Below are 20,189 nucleotides of genomic sequence, written 5' to 3'. Positions count from 1 at the left end.
AGATGGTGAAACCTGGGAAGATATTAGATAAAGTCTTTATTTTTTATGATACTGAAATCTTCTCGAGAGATGATGAGGTTTGTATTATTTATCAGCCATCCAATAGTTGTTTTTTTTGTAAATGTTAGCTTTCTTTATATATATATGTAGCTGCTTTGCAACTGGGAATAACAATGTTGCGTGAACCCCACAATTTCACAAAGATGCAGATAAAACACAAGTCACACGGATGTTAATACACTGTAAAACTCTGCTGACTGAAGTTGTGTATGTGTGTGTGTGTGTGTGTGTGTGTGTGTGTGTGTCGGTGTGCGCGTGTGTGAATAAGTGTGTAAGCCTGCACATGTATATTTTGTATCTGTATCCCACATTGGGGCTTCATATTTTCCATAGAACCATATATGGTTCTTTTTCTTTGTATTGCAAAAAAACATATAAATCACAAGAAAATATATCGATGTTGTACATCAAATTAAACATCAAAGCCTTTGCTACAAGAATCAGTAAGCCATTTAACAAATAGCTCAAACAGAAAGAAAGATAATCATAAAAGTATAAAAAGTATTGTTGTTAAAGAACTTTTTTACTGTGTTCTCGTCTGGATTTTCTCTGTACTAAACCCTCTCTAACTTTGTTCTGCTTCACTTTTTCAAAGTCAAACTTTGCAGAGATAATGTTCACATATTGTGTTATGATTTGGTAGAGCTTTAGACCTTACAAATGTCACACCGCCGTGAGGGTTGTCTTGTCTTGGGTTTTTGTCTCATAACTTCCTGTTTTATTTTGAAGCCTGACTCTCCTCTCGTTTCAGGTCACTTGCTCTTCCTCATGTGTCACCGGTCTGATTGTCTCCCCTGATCCCTGATTGGTTCCACCTGTTCCCCATTACCCTCATGTGCTTATAGTCTGCATCTTCCCTCTGTCCTGTGCCGAAGTGTTTTTCCTTGTCCATGCACCAAAGCCCGCGTCCACAGTCCTAGTTAGATTTTCCCCAAGAGTTTTTGTGCGTAAGTTTTTTTTCTGTTTTTCTTCCCTCCTTCGGGAGCATTTTATGTTTGAAGTTTTAGTGAGAAAGTTGTTTCATAGCCTAATGTTTTTTTCACTCGTCGAAGAGGATCTAAGGAAACAATAAAGTGCGCCTGTACGGATATCCCCTGCATCTGGGTCCTCCTTTTAGTCCAGGCCTGACATTGAACGCATCATTTCAAAGAAATTGTGCTTTTTTTCTAGGCGGACCTGAAAACTTAAAATATTTGCTGTGTCATCTTCATTTACTCATTAACATATATACTGGTATTTACACATCTGAACGAAGTCTCACATTATACTTGTTTATTATAACACCAAAAGTAGTCAAATAGCCCTAGTGGTTGCAGAGATACACCCTTTTTAGTTTGGGTATGCAATTTCAAGCAGAAGCCTAAAAATAGCATGGTGCTCAAAAGGTTAATCAAGAAAGGATTCTCAGAGGAAGAGACTGTAACATAGCCAATTGCTCTGCCTTTCACAATTAACGATGACAGATATTAGTTTGGGAGTTAGCAAATTGGAAAGAAATCCTCTTTGGTTGAACTGCAAGATACAGAACAGCTGTGGTTTGCCCTTCCTCATTTAGTTCACTTTAAAGGAGGGCAATGTGATTTTTTTTAATGCTTTTTTGCCAAGAGTTAGATGAGTGTTGATACTAGTCTTGTGTCTGTATGCTAAAGAATGAACTTAGTCAATGTTTTATATTTATATGGCAATAGCATGACCTGCATCTGATTGGATATTTTCACTCTAACTCCACATGCCAGTACCTAACCAATCCAACCAATAGAGGCAAAGCAGGAATGAGTACCCAATCAGAGGCAGAGTAAGACGGGTCATTCCCTCACCATCTCATTTAACTCGACAAGTAAGTATTTATGTTTCCCAAAATGTTGAATCATATTTTTAATGAGAGTAGATTACGATAAAGTTGTAGACCACAGATAAAACCATGCTCCGGTACGACACACACAGAAAATTGCCACTAGGTTGACAGGTGTATAAGCAGAATATACAGAGGATTCCACTGGAAGCAACTACACTCTGTGTAGTTGCTTCCAAACATTCTGAATAACAGCTTGCTGGTCTGCTGTGAGATTTAACAAGCTGTCTGCAGACCTGCTAGTGACCAGAGAGATAGAGTCATTAGTGTTTCTCTCTCTATATATCTCCTCAGTGCTTCAGGGAGAATGTCATTAGCATCTCTCCCTGTCTGAAAGGGAGTCAAAAGAGCATCTGCCTCTGTTCTGCTGGGATCACATTCTCTATCACTCATCCCTCGCGGCTGTTGTGCTATTGGTTGACCTGACGGCCAATCACAAACGTAGAGGTCCTCTGTTTTACTTCAGTGGTGGACCATGTGGGTCAAAGAGAGCCCTTTGTAGAAGGCTGTAACACAATCAATATTTGCAGGGCACACAGATGTACAGATCTAAAGGCCTTTGATCACCTTCATGACTACATTACCAGCCGCCTGTGAGCCTTTTGCTGAAAACCGAAAGATGGATTCAGTGCTGAAATGACTCAGTCTCGCACAGTGGGCTCGCAGACTGGCAGACATCTGGACTTGTACTCTATGTATAATTATAAAACCGATCAATTCAAATTTGGCCCGAAATATCTGAAAGTAAGTGGCCAAGAATTCGACTTTCAACTGTTCAAAACACCTGGTCAAAAATGTATATGTAAAAAAGCTTGACAGCTACAAAAACAAACTCAAAAACTGGAGCCATGACATGATTGTACCCTCGAATCAGAAACCCCACTGAGGGACTGCCTGCCCCTTGCAAGCAAGGAGGGATGTGTTGCAAAGATGTGGATGTGATTGAACCGGAGTGGATAGAGTTCAGAGGATAATGGTGATGATGAATTTGGGACAATTGACAATTTATTTAAACAGCTGGATACTGTTTCTGACCTGATAGAGATGTATTTGAAAGCTAGTAATTATGTAAAAAAGGAAAAGCAAATTCTGAGGTTTAATAGACGCAAACATACATCCTGAAAGTGCAATAAAAATAGCTCCTCAAGTACATTTCTTCACCTGCGGTATAACAGTAATGTATAACTTCTTTAAAAAAAAAGAAATAAGAAAGAAAATATTAACTCCATCCAAGGAAATTTCAGTTGTAGGCACACCCAGCTATTGTAAAAGAAGGTGATCATTCATTGCAGAGCTGAAATCTTATATTGTTCGCAAATTGCCACCAAATATGGTCACCTCATTAAAATATGACAGTCGTCCATCAATTACACTGCGGTACCTTTATTATATCATTTTCCTTCTCATAGTTGCTCTTCCCTGAAAAAGTAGTCAGAGTATATGTGAGCATTATATACAGACATCCTAACTACTGTTTGTTGAGAGCTTTTGAAGTCTTCCTAACTCTTAATCCGAGAGCACATTTAAGCACCATTCTGACAGTAACAGATGCGACACATCCACCTAGAATTCTGCTATTCAAATACACCAGCAAACGATTCACAATGCTGGGGTTTAGCATATTGCACAGCACCCTCCCTACTTATAAACAAAGCACTAAATCTGTACAAAGTATGACAGAAAAATGTTTACATTCCAGAAGTCCTCACAACTCCACTACAAACTCATCCAATTAAATGTTTTTTTATGGATGAATTACAGCTGTGTGTTGACTCAATATACAGTACAAGGCACAAGCAGATCCACATGCTGTAAAGCAAGACAAGGTTGTCACACTCACCGATAACATAGTTTGTAAAGTTAGAATACATTTCCCGAGTATAGCTTTTATCAGGGTGCAGAGCGCTCGATGGTACTGGAACACCAGAATAAAACTCAGGGAGGCACATTCACTACTCATCCAAGGTAAATAGGAGCACGAACACACTCACACATTCATGCACCGCAGACACACTGATGCAGGAGGGAAGTCCAATCTGTGTGTGAGGGAGTTAGGTGAGGGTTGGACGAGATAAGTAGGAGGGTGGGTGGATAATGCTTGTGACTGTATCTCAGCTACCTACTATATATAGCAAAGATAGCCTCATAGTCTCACCTGAGACAACGTAACCCCTATCAGGTACAGAGTGACTCTTGTTTGTCAGCTGCGTTCTATACTGTAGGTGCACCTGCAGCTCCGTGCTTGTGTGATAGACCTCAGTGCTCTACCCTGCACTCCCGCTAATTGAAACAGATGGAAGAGTTGAGGAGGGTGAGGAGGCGGTGATGAAAGGAGAAAAGAGACACAGAGCATGTCGAGGCCATCAGGAGAGGACGCAGAGAGGACCCACTGACTCCCTTCTGCATATAAACAAACACTATTTGACAATTGAGGCTCCTCATGCACAATCCTGAAGTCGTGACACTAACACAAGGGAACATCTTTAAAAAAATAAAAGCTCATCCAATTGCATCATCACATCTACTGAGCTACGCTGTGTTAAGCTAAGTTGTTTTTTATGTCCAAAAGTAATTGAAGGTTAAATAAAATAGAGCGCATGAGGTTAGCAGCAGACAAAGGCCCTTATTAAATACATGAACGCTTGTGTTAAGGAGCTCCAAGTTCAAGTTTTCAGTGCAACTTTATGAGGGGAAGTCATGGAGAAACACTTTTCCCTCCCTTATCGCTTTCCTATCCATTGTACTTCCTCCTGATTCTGATGACTTGAACAATATAAACCTCTGTTCTCTTCGGTTCCTCACACAGTTTATCTTTATGGTGTCCTTGATTTAATAGTGACTCTTGGATATTGCAGTTTTTTGCTCGAAGATGTTTTCATCTAGTGTCATTACCTTGGTTCGCTTCTTGGTATGCTTCAGGAATTGGAGCTTATTGTTTTCAACATTTTCTTGCAAATTACATTTAAATGTCATGATAGGTTTTATATAATGTCACACTGGGCTTTCCAAGAGAAGATACTCCTCACACACATGGAAGACATGGAAGAAATCTTGGCAGAGGAAAGTCACCTCGGTAAACATTGCATACCTTGGAATGCAATAGGAGCTGAAACAAACTGTTTATTCAACATTTAGTGTCAAAACAACTATTGGATAATAACCGTATACAATATAACGGAATATTATACGGTCCAATGATATGGTTATAATCCAAGAAAATACATCTAAGTAAATGCAATGTATCTGTGAGGCAGTTCATGTTAGAATATTGCTGAAAAACATTAAGGTATATAAAATGTACATTACAAAAAAAGAGATAAGTCACCAACTTCAGTACTCATACATTCATCTTTTGCTCTGTCCTACCTGAAGAGATGGACCCCAAACAGCAGGAGGAGAAAACTGCTGAGTTCCACCAGCAAATTGACATAAGTATACAAGTACAGAATGATTCTGTCATGAAAAAGCAGGAAATTCCAGCCACCATGAAGGAAGATACTGCATCTGCTCCTTCGAAAGTCTGTAAAGAACTCGAGTCCCTTGCAGCTTTTTAGGCAGACGCCTGGGAAAATGTGACTGCTACTCTCGGGCTCCTCTATGTGTGTGTGTGTGTGTGTGTGTGTGTGTGTGTGTGTGTGTGTGTGTGTGTGTGTGTGTGTGTGTGTGGGTGGGTGGAAGGAGGGTATAGCGGCCTCTCTTTGTTGTCCATGGTAAGAGGATCCTGGCTAGTGAAACAATACCTGGCCATTCAAACAGAGATGAACAGACTGGACAGACTCACACTGAGCCGATCTTAGCCAGCTAGGACAGACCAGACAGAGGCAGGGGGGGACTGAATACCTCCTCTGTGAGAAAAGGAAGGAGGCAAGCCTTTCAGCAACTGGCTAGTCATTAGATTTCAATGTGTGTTTGTGTGTGCGCGCGTGTTTCATAATGAGTCCGGTTCAAAGGTTCTCTTGGGGAGTTAAAGGGGATGATATGGCTGAGGGGGTCTGATGGACATGAAAGTAGGGCAGATTGAGTGAAACAGATCACTTTTTACCTACGAGTAAACTCTCCCTGTCTGCAGAGGTAATCCACGCCTGTATAAATAATTGAGGGTTGGTTGGTGTATCTGTGTGTGTGCCTGAGAAGAAACTCAGCCTTTGTTTATCTGTACTGTGCAGTAAATATCTGCACCCTGTATTCTTTTCCGCATTGAAAGTCAGCAAAATTCTGTTTCTCTGGTTGGCAAATTACCAGATCGGAATTAGAGGGATAAGGATTTACTTTGTATAATTACCCCTCTCAAGCCGTGGCATCTTTATCAGTACAGTTATACTTTATGCACACACACACACACACTCACTCTCCCTCTCTCTCTCACACTCTGTCTCTCACTCACTCACTCACTCACACACACACACACACACACACACACACACACACACACACACACACACACACACACACACACACACGCACACACACACACACTTGCTCAACTATCCTAATATTCCTCTCACTCTCCTGAGAAAGGCAGAGCCTGTCACTCATGTCAATGAGATTTCTGGGTATTTAACAGTCAATCCCCGTCAGCCTCAAATTGATCTCATCTCAAACGGAGCCAAAAGAGACAATTTACATATTCATGGTGAAACGGAACAATGCTGACTAAATCTGATGAAGGTCACCTTCAAGGAAAGTCGCAGCTGGTTTCAACTGATCAGTGTCAAGTGCTGTCCATATAGACAAAGTAAGGCAAAGGCAGAACAGTTAACGGGATGTCAGTACAAAGCCAGAATAAAAAAGAACATTTTGACATTCTTGCAGCTGTATTATTTGCTCTCTCAGCAATTGGGCCAGGTGTTATGGCCAAAATCTTCTATTTCGATAGGTAATTTCATATCTCAATATTTATATATATCACGATATAGCATGTTTTCTGATAAAAAGTATGTATGAAATAATCACACGGTGAGCAGATTTTCTGAGAATTTAGAGTTAGTATGAGCTTCTTATTATTCATTTAGACAATGTAAATCATGATATTTTAATAGGATTTCATTCTGATATGATTCCATTGATAGATGATACATTATCATATTGAATTATTACCCAGCCCTACTGACCAGGGAAATATTTAGAAAAGCGTGGTAAAAATAACCAATACATCAAATCTATTTATTTTTCCATCCGTATTTTTCTTTTCTGTCTAATCCACTTTAAACCAACACACATCTTACCTCACCACTCTCGATGGACTTCTTTGAATATGTCTTTCTTGTGCTTCTGTACTATCACAACTTTATCGCCATGTGCAACTTGTTCCTTTTATTAACAATGTTCTTCTGATTTCGTTGACAGCAAAGACTTGGTGTACATATCCATCTGTTTCACCAGAGACCACGTACGACTTTGTTGTCAGCAAAGTAGATGCTGCATTTTCATCAACGAAAACATGGCTCTAGCCTCTGTGCCCAACACAAAGGAATATGTGTGTGTGTGTGTGTGTGTGTGTGTGTGTGTGTGTGTGTGTGTGTGTGTGTGTGTGTGTGTGTGTGTGTGTGTGTGTGTGTGTGTGTGTGTGGCAAGTGTCTGGTGATGACAGCTATTGATCATTCTTGTTTGAAAGTGTTGAACATCAGCAGATTTAAGCAGACAGGGTTCTTGTACATAAATGAAAGACGATTTATTTCAAGCATAGAAAAGTACTAACAGGCCATCTTCAGACTCCCTGTGAAAAAAGGTTATGAGTCAGTGAGGGAACATTTATGGCAATATCGAGACAAAGTTAGATTTCGGCTGATTATGAGCATGCTGGAAAGCAACATAAAGGTGTCAGTTAGCCCTCTCACCCCAACAGCTCTCAGCTGCTTAGCGGTTGAGTCTGCTGAATATCTAAATTCAATTACAAGTTCACAGTAAGTAATGTAACCAGGGGAAAAAAATTGGTGCCACTGCCATGAGAATTATTTGTATTCATCTGCTGTTTCTTTCTGCAAAGAGGGAAAAGATTAGTTCAGATTGTGAATGTGATGGCAGGTAAAGCCAGAAGTTAAACTATGACATTTGGGAGTTGTCTGACTCCAGTTGGAGCTCTGAGTCACTTTTCAAAAAGTGAAATAGCCAGCGCTTTAAAGATCAGATGAGACAAATGAGAAACAGCTCCAACGCTGAGAGACGGACAGCGTAGAAAGACAGGGAATAGCTTTTATCGAGCGTGACGCAAAGAAATGGGATCTGGGTTTGTGGGCATTGGAGAGGTAATTGATTCAAGGATCTAGATCTTCTCAGAGGGAAACCCCAGAAACGTTGTCATATGGAAGCCGACAAGCAGTGTGATCGCACTGAAGAAGACATGACATGGCTAATAGCCTGCCATGCTAATTCAAAAATTGTAATTAGACACTTTGTATTTATAGACTTGTTAATTAATTTACAGCCCTTCCATGCTTCCAATATTAATTTCATGTGAATAAAGCAATCTGGCTCTAGAAACAGTAACAAGGATGATGAGCATTACTGTACTCCACTGAAGTCAGAGTCACTGAGCCTCATTATCAAGTTGAGAAATATGAATACAAAATGGTACCACTTTATTCTGCCCCCACGATTAATTATTGGCTTATAAAACACACAAAACGGAATTTGTCAGTCAGCTGTGTGAGTGTGTATGTGTTTATGTGCATTTGTCAATAGCTAGCTTGTAAGGAGATAATGAGTGATTGTCGATATATATGACTACATGTTTTTTTATCATTAAAAATGACAACTGAGCAAAATCTATTTGCAGAAAAAAGCCATGAGATGTGGTTGGAAGCACAAGTGAAATCTAGTCATATTCATTTCATGAAAGTAAAAAAAAGTAAAAAACATCGTAATACTATTTCCAAGGTCCTTTCCATGGTCCTTTTAAACTTAATGTGCCTTCATGAGTTTTGACAACATGAAAAGTGATTAAAGAAAGCTTGTGAATTATATGTACATATGCATAAACAGATCTTTTAAAACACACTAAAAGTGTGAGAGCATATATTGAGTATTATTTAATATGATGACAGCTATGTTGCACTGTGTTATCAATCATTAATAATAGTTTATACACCAGTTACAGATGCTCCAAAGGAACATATATAATAAGCAATTACATATGTCATTATCTCTTCTTACAAATACAACATTGTGTGTTGGAGCCATTTCAATACGTGCTTATAATTATCTTTTGCTAAAAAAGGGGTTCAATAAAGTGTCACAAATTAAACTTTGAGGCACATTGTGAAGCATTTAAATGGAATCTTAGCATAAATTAAATATAAGATTCATAACTATGTTTTTAACATTGTTTGATCACCTAAAACTAAGAATTGTTGTTTTTGTTAGTTTAGAAGGACATCTTCATATCTACACAGGGAGCGGGTCCTCTTCATGGAGTCCTCCATGTTTCAGAGAGAGCCTTTCACATTTTTAAGATATCTGGCCATCTGACACGCTTGTGAAACTGTGATGGCTTGAGCCGCAGAGTGCAAAACCGTGGTACTGTCAGCCGGCGTCTGACTTCTGCTGCTACTAAAATAGTGTTACTCTGGTAAGGGTAGCCTCTGAGCAAGGAGAACAGAGTTACCGCAGTCTTGGAAAGTGAGGAGTGAGTGAGGAGATATTCAGTTGGTTGCAATCTGCAACCACCAGGCTAGGTAGCATCAATGATAAGACACTCTGTGTCTCTGCCTCCTTTGAATTAAACAAACAAAATGACAGATCCGCCTGGTACTCAGGACGAGCTGCAGATGAAGCCACGTCTACCAACAGCTGATCAAAATAAACTCTTAAATGGGAGCAGAATCATTATGTCAGCTGATGCGTTTTGCATTCATTCATACGGTTTATGGCTCCAAAGTCATTAGGAGTGATCTGGTCACAAACAGTAACTGAGAAAAGCACTGAAGCTGCTAATGAAGGGCCTAACAATCTTGTTTACATCGTCTACTGTGAAATACATTCTGTTTGCATTTTTACAAATGTTTGAAATCCGTTTGTCCTATGTGATGAATGATGAATAGTGAGTGAAACTATTTAAATATGCTTTGCAGTGTGATATGTATGAACTAGTGTCTCTGTTGCTAATTTCTGTAGCATGACAACTACAGGAAAAGTCACCTGAGTGCTGTAAGTCACAATTTGTTACATCCACACAGTGCCCTGTGTTACTCGTTCTAATCAATCACAAGAAGCTCGGGGAGGAGTATGGTGCAGCTAAGTGGGTTGGCTATGTCTGTTCCAATTCCAAATGATGACAATGCAAAATTCATATTGGAAAATGAAAGAAATTACCATTTACTTTCAACAACAGTATTTACATGAATATGTAAATGTAGACACAAGGAATTGGTCTTTGTGATTATACACTTGTGACAGATGATAATAAATTCAGACAGAGAGTTGTTTACAATCAAAGCCGATAGTTTTTTGTCCCTGAGGACAAGCTGAGCCGAAGCCCATCTCAAGGTGAGCGGAGCACTAAATGAAGAAGCTGGGTTGATACATCTCAATATTCATACACATTTTTGGCATTTATCTCATGTAAGACTCATCTCAATATTTTCAGCTTAGCTCCGAGCATACATCAGTTATCTCATAGCACAACAAATGCTGCAGAAAGTCAATTTTGAGAATATTTCATCTTACTCGTGCAGGCCCGTTCCCCTCGAGTCATCTCTGTGTATCTCTCAGGCCCGTCGTCTGCATGACGAGAGCTTGGGTGATGCAGGAGTCAGCCTGAAAAAGAATAAATCACTTGTGGAGCTTTGCAGTGTGGCAGCAAATGACAGCTGGAGGGTAGTTGGAGGATGGCGGCGGACATGAGGGCCACTCAGGCTGCCTTTCTTTATAATAGCACCAGGCAGTTGTGGAAGAAATGCTTGCAAGGGCAGGTTGTTCTTACCACCAGTAGTCCATCATACGAAAGCAGGGACCACACAGGGACTCATTGTGCCGTTTCTTCCTGTCAATGTGTGCATGCTGGTGCAGTGAAGACAAAACGACAGTTACACTCATTTTGACTGTAACGTCTCATTAGTATTTTGTGCACAGGTGACGTGCAGTTGAAGAGAACATTTGCTCTAAGTTTAGTACAATGAGAGCTTCGGTGTATGAGAAGAGAACATCGACAAAAGTGCACATTACCCCAGCAGGTCCTCAAACATTTATGAGTTCTTCAGCTCATGTTGCTCTACAGAGGCCTGTTAGATTTCATTGCATAATTCTGTGCTCTGTTCCAGCCTCTATTGTGCGGATGAACCTCTGTTTATTTGCTCGGATGTTTTCCATCACTGCTCCCTCAGCTCACGAGCCAGAATAACAATGACTGTTCATCATCGAAAGGACTGGTTGATCCCTGCTCATACAGCGGATTGTTGCAAAATGTGCTGCTCACACAACTACCTGAAGCAAAAACCTTAGGCTGTCTACATGACTTGGATTTAATCTTGCTATTTAAACTAAATTAAACTGTTTTAGTATGCATTTATAATATTGTACTGACAATGTGTAATAACTTATTTATCATGCTAAAGTGCAGTTTATCTGTGAAGTCTAGAATAGAAACTGCAGGATGTGAAATACTTTTACAATTTGCCCTTAATCATCACTATATCATCTCTCAGGAGCAACTTCAAAGATGTTGTGGCAAATGCTGCTCAAAATGCATTTGCATGACAACAAGATATTAGCAGGAATGCTCATTTAGAAATGTTCTGCTGTCAGGGCAGAGCTAAATCAAAGTATGAAGGGCTGTCCATGGTTCTGAATTATTCACTGAGCTATCCTCCTGCCTACTTTTCTCTATCCCCTGCCCCTTTGTTTCTCTCACTTGCACTCTGTCTATGTATTTATATATCCCCATTTCCTATGCATCTCCGTAGTCCTACATCAACTGTAACTTTCTCGAACAGTTTGCAAGTAATTTGCATGTTACCACAAAAGGTGACAGGGCATGACATTTGTTTCAACAAGAGACAAGGCAAGAGGAGGCAGAGCTTTAACGACTGGCATGAGGAAACTACATGAAGACATGATGAAAGACCAGCTTTAACCAGCCTAGAAATGTTAGAAAACTGAACTGCAATTTAACATGCACAATTGCATATATATATCAACCCTGCATGACCCTATTACTGCTCAATGTATTGTGTCGCATAGCCTGGGAGATCAGATGCAACAGAGATTATCTGTGGAACTAATAGTAATAATCTGACTTAATTTTGATTCTTTTCCTCTTCATAGACACTGTTTAGACCGACACATACACAGGAGTGAGGGGAATTGTGATCCAATAGCGCCCACTAGTGCTCAAACAGTTTACCTGCATCTTCTCTAGCTGATTTAGGCTACGCTAACTAGTGGTCCACAAACACTGCTGCATTAAACTTCACAGTTTAACTAACAGGTTCAGACTGTTAATATAATGTGAAATGACAAACAGCAAGAAGACGATGAAAAAGGGGATCCATTGTGCTTGTTTACTGTTGGCTCCCAAACCAGACGCCAACTTAACTAGCAGCATGTGCAGAACCCTCTCTCCTTGTTTCTGGACTGAGGAATGCTGGGATTAATTTTCTCCATCTGAGTTGTTTTGCACCACACCTCCATCTGCCTGAAGCAATCGCATTACAGACACACGCACACACTTATAAGTGCACACACGCAAACACACAGAGAGACACAAACGCACACCCTTCCCATTGGCTGTGAAAGCAGATGTTCAAAGCAAAAAGCTGCTTAAAATTCACACACACCCTGTCTCACTCTGACTGGCGCTCTTACATAAAGATGCCTACAATTCAATCCCAAATAAATGTAGCGACACCATCATCAGCAACAGCCAAGTAAACATGGCATCGGAGATGGTTGGTAAGAACTTAGTGAGGACAGCTGCTACTCAATTGAGTATGTACTCGCTCAGTTCAGTGTGAGGGGTGTTTGCACTAATCCAAGCACAAGCTAGACATTCATTTTTATTTTTTCTTCCCCAAAACTGATATCCGGTTGCTCAGTTGAGGAACAAAGATGTCATAATGTGAAAGGTCATTTATTTTTAGATAAAGTTGATATTACAATTCACTAGTTCAAGAATAAAGTTGAACACTCCTTTGTAAATTCCCAATTTGTCTCAATAATAGTCATAACAATTGCAACATTTTGCAATTGCATCATGTTGCAATTTTGAGATAAAGTTAATATTACTAATTCAAGAATAAAGTTGGACAGTAAAATGTATCAAGTTCCTCAAGGAAGTACACTTGTGCCTGAAGTAACCAAGAACTCAAGTGAGCGGCCTCCCAGGAGCATCCCCTTAAGGGAGTGCACCTGTGCTCAAGCAAGTATACACTCTGTGTGTGAAGTTTTGCACTAATCCAAGCCATTTTTCCCGCAAAACCGATTCAAAATCGATATCCGGTTGCTCAGTTGAGGAGAAAGAATTGCTATAATGTGACTGGAAAGGGTCATAAGATTTTGAGATGAAGTTGATATCATAATTCACTAGTTCAAGAATAAAGTTGAACAATCTTTTATTATAATTCACTAATTCATTGAGCACACCTTATCTGTAACTTTGCCAGTTCATATTAAGCCTGGAGAGAATTCAGTCTGTAGCACAAGATTTATTTTATTTCTAAATACCATAGAGGTACGATCTCATAATTATGACTTAGCATCTCATAATTATGAGATAGCATCTCATAATTATGACTTACATGATCTTAATTTGTTTTTTCACAGTGGCGAAAACGGGCTCCATACACCTGAGCATATCAGATATCGTTAAAAATTTAAAAAATAAAATAACCAACACGGTGCTTAGTTGGGCGCCATCGCCACGAGAGATCTCTCTGTAGCCTCGGGCTCAGGTGTGTGTACTCCTGTGTGAGTCCTGTACGGCCCTTCATCACGCTTAGCTCGCGCTCAGGTGTACCCCCAAGTTTTCGAACCCGGGCCTCTCGTGTAACATGTGGCTGGTGCAACTCTCTCTCTTTACGCACACACACACACACACACACACACACACACACACACACACACACACACACACACACACACACACCTAAACTGGATTCATAGTGTGTCTGCTAATCACCGTGAGTAAATATTCACTTTATCATCATCTCTTATTGTATGATATAATACTCTTCATGAAGCTAACAGTTTTGGTGACATATTTTCATCCTCCATAATATAACTCAAAGGTAAGTAAATGCAAGGAATCAGGTTCCATTCTAATTCCACTGAAGTGGTGTTTGTGGTTAAAAGGTAAATTGGGTGTGTTGCATAATTCGGGACCAAAGAAAACAGCCATTATCAGAATTCCGCTATCAAACCACTCCTCACTGATTCTGTTTCAGGTGTCAGCATTACTTTGCATAAAATCACCTGGGAATTGCTTGAGTGAAGGTTTTCTGCTGCTTCAAATGACACGTGTGTCGGGATTTCCATGTATTCTCACTCATTCATCCCATTGCACCTGTCTCCCTCTAATTCACACACAGTGCTATCTTATTTGAATGCAGGTGGTACCCTCCTGTTTTCATTTCCTCTCCAACCCACTGAGGCTTGACTTTGAGAATAAATAAATAAATAATCCCAGAACTGGACTATAGTCTGTAACTAAATCAACTGTGACGTCTATTTCTCCTCAAACCGGTGGCTCCTGCAGCACTACATCAGTGATTTATTTCTCACCTTGTTTGCGTAATTGTCCATGTGTCAGTTTGCATCAGAGGCAGAAACCAAGGTTGCCACAGAGGACAGAAACTCAGCTGCAGGCCCTCAGACCAACAACTCCATCCAAGAGGCAAACATCAGACTACATAGGGGCAAAACCAGCTGAGGACATTGGGGACACGTCTCTGCCCTCCCACAGAAGGAACCAGACAAGTATTGATACACACGTATGTGCCCAGCTAGACAGCTGTCATTTTTTTTTTTTTTTCATTTTAAATAACATTAGTTTACCTGAATCGTGTGGACTGATCAAAACTACATTTCCCGGCCATGCGTGACGTCAACTGTCCGCGACAGGTTCCGCATGTGCGCACACGTGACGTTTTGTTTAGGTTCCTGATTCCACTCCATCAACGAACCGGACCGGACAGCCTACTTCATCTTCACTCCGATGCAGAACGACGCAGAATGGACAACTTCCGCTTCTCCGTTTTGACAAGCTTCCTGTTTTACACCTGCTCGGCTTCAACGCCGAATTTTGTCCTTCTTTTCGCCGATGATTTAGGTTTCGGAGACTTGGGCTGTTATGGACACCCCAGCTCGCTCACTCCAAACCTGGACCGCCTGGCAGCGGGAGGACTCCGGTTCACAGACTTCTACTGCAGCAGCCCCGTCTGCTCCCCGTCCAGGTGTTTACACGAACTGTAGTCCACGCAGGACCGCCGCTGGTTGAGTTGACTCACGGTCATGTCCGTGTGTGAGAGGGAGAGTCATTGTATGCTCTGCCTTTAACGGTAGACTCCGCACCGAGCGGTTACAGCAAGTGTTGAACCCCATAATAATGTGTTTAAGAGCAGACAATCAGTAGGATTTGAACAGCTTGTTTTGCATCTTTTCCCCCCCCACATATACCTTTACTCTGTATTCCTGGGGTTTCCGATTTAATGTATGTTTGTTGTTATTATTTACCTTTTATTTATCCAGGACAGTACTATTGGGATTTAACATCTCCTTTCCAAGGTAGTCCTGGCCAAGAAGGCAGCATAAAAGTTACAAATATAAAAGCACAAAAAAAGGACAAGAGACATGAAACACTTGTAACAAACATAACATGAATAGTATTAATAATAGTACTGAAACAAATGGAATCTGCTCCATTGCATTTACTTACATTTGAGTTATAGTTTGGAGGATGAAAACATGTCAACAAAACAATGATGAAGACAAAGTAAATATAAACTCACTGTGATTAGCAGACACACTATGAATCCAATGTAGGTGCGTGCGTGTGCGTGTGTGTGTGTGTGTGTGTGTGTGTGTGTGTGTGTGTGTGTGTGCGTGTGTATGTGGCAGCAGGACAATACAAGTGTGAGTAACAGGAACTGGTAACTGATCTTTTTATTTCAGTGAACAATTTAGTAACATTACTAATAAGCATAATACCAAAACTAAATAAAAACCTTATGTCACTTTATCAACACCACAGTAGTATTGAACACAGTGAGTCATGGCTATTAAGCAACACAATATGATACAGTTTATATGTTTTAGCCGTGACTTTAAAATTTCACTATACATGCATGTTGTAAAATGCTCTACCCTGGAAAAGGTAAGCTGGCATAGAACATAAAAATATGGATGAACTATTCTTTTGCCTGTTTTCATCTTTCATACTTAATTCCCGGTCTCTCTGGATGTAACAACAGCTGGTTCACGATGAAGAAAATCTCCATGTTCAAAGAGATTTGTAAATTAATCATTGGTAAATTACAGTAATGCATGCCTTATATTCCTCTCTTGAATAATAGCCGTGTTTTGTTTCGATGGCTTTCCAGGGCATCGTTGTTGACGGGGCGCTATCAGACCCGCTCCGGTATCTACCCAGGAGTGTTGTATCCAGGCTCTAGAGGCGGTCTTCCTCTAAATGAGACCACCATTGCTGAAGTGTTGAAACCTGTGGGCTATGCTACTGCTGCCATGGGGAAGTGGCACTTAGGGGTTGGGGCCAATGCGATGTTTCTTCCAACCAGGCAGGGGTTTGACCAGTACCTGGGGATCCCCTACTCCCACGACATGGTCAGTGCAATTTAATCTAGTGCCAAACTAAAATTATTAAAAGGTTTGAAAAGTAATCTGTGCTGGTATTTTAATTTTGTTATATCATAATGTGATATATTTTCTGCAATGTCTATTTTAGTGTCTGTTTTATTTTGTGTCTATTTCTTCTGTCTTCCTCTTTCTTTCCCAGGGCCCCTGTCAGAACCTGACTTGTTTCCCTCCAGATGTTAAGTGTTTTGGATTGTGTGATGTTGGCGCTGTAACTGTCCCACTAATGCACAATGAGGTCATCAAGCAGCAGCCAGTCAACTTCCTCGACCTGGAAAGGGCTTACAGTGATTTTGCAACCAGTTTCATCACTGCATCAGCCAAGAAAAAACAACCCTTCTTCCTCTACTATCCTTCCCATGTAAGCAAAAAATAAACTTTGATGGTGTAACCCCTCGAGTGAGCATGACAACATTTACAATCAGGGCAGAGTCAGAGCTCTCTCCCGGTCAGCTAAAACATGTTTTTTTTAATTAAATGCACATGAGTTTTTAAATCCGTGTAGATAGATCATGGTACTGCAGCGAGACAAGAAGCCCATTCTTCTACTTCCTGCTACAGCACACCCACTACCCTCAGTACGCAGGTCCAGGGGCAGCCGGGCGCTCTTTAAGGGGCCCATTTGGAGATGCTCTTTTGGAGTTTGACAACACAATAGGAAACCTTATGACAACTCTGGAGAAGGCAGGAGTGATCAACAACACACTGGTCTTCTTCACTTCAGACAATGGGTTGGTTTCTGTTCCCAGTTTGTTTATATGTGCAAATTAATCTATGGCCTGTGTTGTATTTGTAGTTACTTTCATACTTTCTTATGCAGATGTTTTAATGTCCCCCCTCATAGCTGTGGTACAGTAGCATTTTTCATTCTCTGTTCAAAGTATTATGTCTCTCCCTTCTTTTATATTTGATGTATTGCCTTCTTATGATAATGCATTTATTGTCCATTATCAAATGTTGTGTTATTCCTGTCTCCGTATGTAGGCCTGAGCTGATGCGTATGTCCCGTGGAGGTAACTCTGGTGCTCTGAAATGTGGAAAAGGCACCACTTATGAGGGGGGCATGAGAGAGCCAGCCATCGCCTTCTGGCCAGGGACCATCAGGCCAGGTCTGAATCCTCAATGCCCTGCACCAAAAGTTTAGGCTTTATGCTACCAAGGACAAAACAAAAATTCTGTTTTGTTTGAGTTTTCTACACAGACCACTTGGTGTATACTTCCCTTTCAAAGACCATACTTTTGTTTTTTCTTATTTCAGTCACGTATTGCTAAGCTTAAATGCTGTACATTTTCAAAAGCATACCATAAGTCTTTTCACTGATTTCATACATTCTAGTGTGAAAAGAAATACTATATTAAAATGAATACAAACCCATTATACATGGCCTTTTAGTGATTGCTGCTTGCTCATGTTATGTGTGCCTCTCCTTAGGTGTGACTCATGAGATGGCCAGCACTTTAGATATCCTCCCCACCATTGCAAGTCTAGCAGGAGCTAAACTACCCCAGGTGATGCTGGATGGGGTCGATATGACAGAAATCCTTGTCAACCAAGGGAAGGTATTACCATCATACCTCACACTCTGAAGAGATTGAAATAATGTGAAAACCAAGCTGATGTATTCATTTGATTATAATCTCTAATGGTGCATTCACATGAAATCAGGCAGAAGGTAGTCAGCAGATGGACAACATTTTGCACGGCCCGGAAAAAACAAACGGCGCGACAGAATGGCAGGACAGACACACATGAAGATACTGTATGTGTCTGCCTGATTTCATGTGAATGCAGCGTAATCCTTTTTTAAATATTTTTCTTTTGCAGAGTAAAAGGGAGGCGATGATGTTCTACCCAACAAATCCCAGTGAGATGTATGGCATGTTTGCTCTCAGGCTAGGGAAGTACAAGGCCCACTTCTATACACGAGGTACAAGAGGCTTCATATACACAATTAGTTGAAATGTCAAGAAGCATAATCACAAAGTCAGAGCTGAGGTATTTTTGACTCCTCCTTGTTCATGTTTGTGCATTTAGGTGCTACCCACAGCGGTACTACCCCGGACCAAGACTGCTCAGTATTTGCAGTCCTTAAGGCCCACAACCCCCCTCTTATTTTTGACCTGGAGGCTGACCCCTCAGAGCACTACCCTCTCACCCTGGAGGGAAAACCTGACCTCCAAGCCGTATTGGAGAGGATCATGAAAGTCAAGGAGCAATTTGAAGCCTCCATGATGTTTGGAGAGAGCCAGATATCAAAAGGATCAGACCCAAACCTGGAGCCTTGCTGCAATCCTCAGTGTAGCCCCAAGCCCAGCTGCTGCAAGTGTTGATGGGACAAAGGCCCACAAGCGGTAAAGATGTGGGACAGACTGGAGGTACCGCACTGATTATTGCCTCAAGGTGTTCTGTGACAGCTGATTTTGTATTTATCTGATGATGCATTGCTACTGAACAGCTACAGTATACTTACATAATTACTGTTTGCACTGAAAAGTAACATCGCAAACAATCAGTTTCCTCAATGAGGAGATGATTTTCTTAATATTTATATTGACTACATTGAGAACTAAAGCATAACAATGTACTGTTTATTTCAAGACTATTTGAAGATATGTTTTATTCCTTACATCTTTTTTACCTCAACATTCTTTGTGGTCATAACATTTTGAATAGATGTATGGATTTGATGTAAAATGCTTTGCAATAACGCAAACAATAAAGAGTGGATCTGAACAATAAAGACAACAAAAAAGATTTTGGACATCAAGCATATATTTTATTCATAAGACCAAACCCATGACAAGGCAGAGTGATTTTTTTTTTGTAATTTTTTTCCTTAGTTTTTCCCTGGAATTTTAATTAATTTGACAAGTCCTTGTTTTTAAAGATACAAGATAGGATACGTTTGTTCTGTCACATAATGTTTTGCTCTAGGTATACAGTGAAGAATCTTGTTACGGTATTAAAGTCAAAAGTTTGGTTTAAATGTTAGTGTATGTCTGAGCGGCTATATGGGACTAGATCATCCTCAGAGGTTGTTTTTGTGTAGCTGTGTGGAAGAAAGGGTTTGACTGGGCTGTGATGAGATAGAAAAACATAATTAGAACCAAATAGATACAGATCAGTGATCGGTCACACTGTTGGAGCTCAAAGATGATTACTGTAATCGGCAAGACGCAATAATAGTTTTCCAGTGGCAGCTGACTCAGTCACTATTCATCTCTAACAGCAGGTTGGTCAGTAGTCTGGTGGGTGTATGTCACACTAATGATGTCACATCTCACAAACGTGCCCAAAATGTGCATCTGAAGCATGTCTGCAGAGAGTTATGTAGTTGGCAGGAACCCAAATGCCACCTGTTTCACAGATTCTGAGATAATATCTTGTGAAGAAACATAAGACACTGAAATAAAATTATTGCAGATCACAGATATTTATGTTTTTCTTTTAGGGGCTTTTGTCTGGTTGTGATCT

General features: G+C 40.5%; 1 protein-coding gene across 1 annotated transcript; it reads left to right on the top strand.

Annotated features, from left to right (window-relative positions):
- Positions 1-15,076: 15,076 nt before the first annotated feature.
- Positions 15,077-19,368, top strand: arsa (arylsulfatase A; the record flags this gene model as incomplete). The annotated part of the gene is made up of 8 exons (XM_079223304.1): positions 15,077-15,297; positions 16,444-16,684; positions 16,857-17,075; positions 17,276-17,445; positions 17,699-17,823; positions 18,147-18,274; positions 18,540-18,642; positions 18,750-19,368. The coding sequence occupies 8 exons, from the start codon at positions 15,077-15,079 to the stop codon at positions 19,043-19,045; spliced, it is 1,503 nt and encodes a 500-aa protein (XP_079079430.1). The 3' UTR covers positions 19,046-19,368.
- Positions 19,369-20,189: the final 821 nt, after the last annotated feature.

The sequence above is a fragment of the Taurulus bubalis genome (genome assembly GCF_910589615.1).
Source record: "Taurulus bubalis genome assembly, chromosome: 9".
NCBI classification, from domain to species: domain Eukaryota; kingdom Metazoa; phylum Chordata; class Actinopteri; order Perciformes; family Cottidae; genus Taurulus; species Taurulus bubalis.
This window is presented reverse-complemented; position numbering and strand designations above follow the sequence as displayed.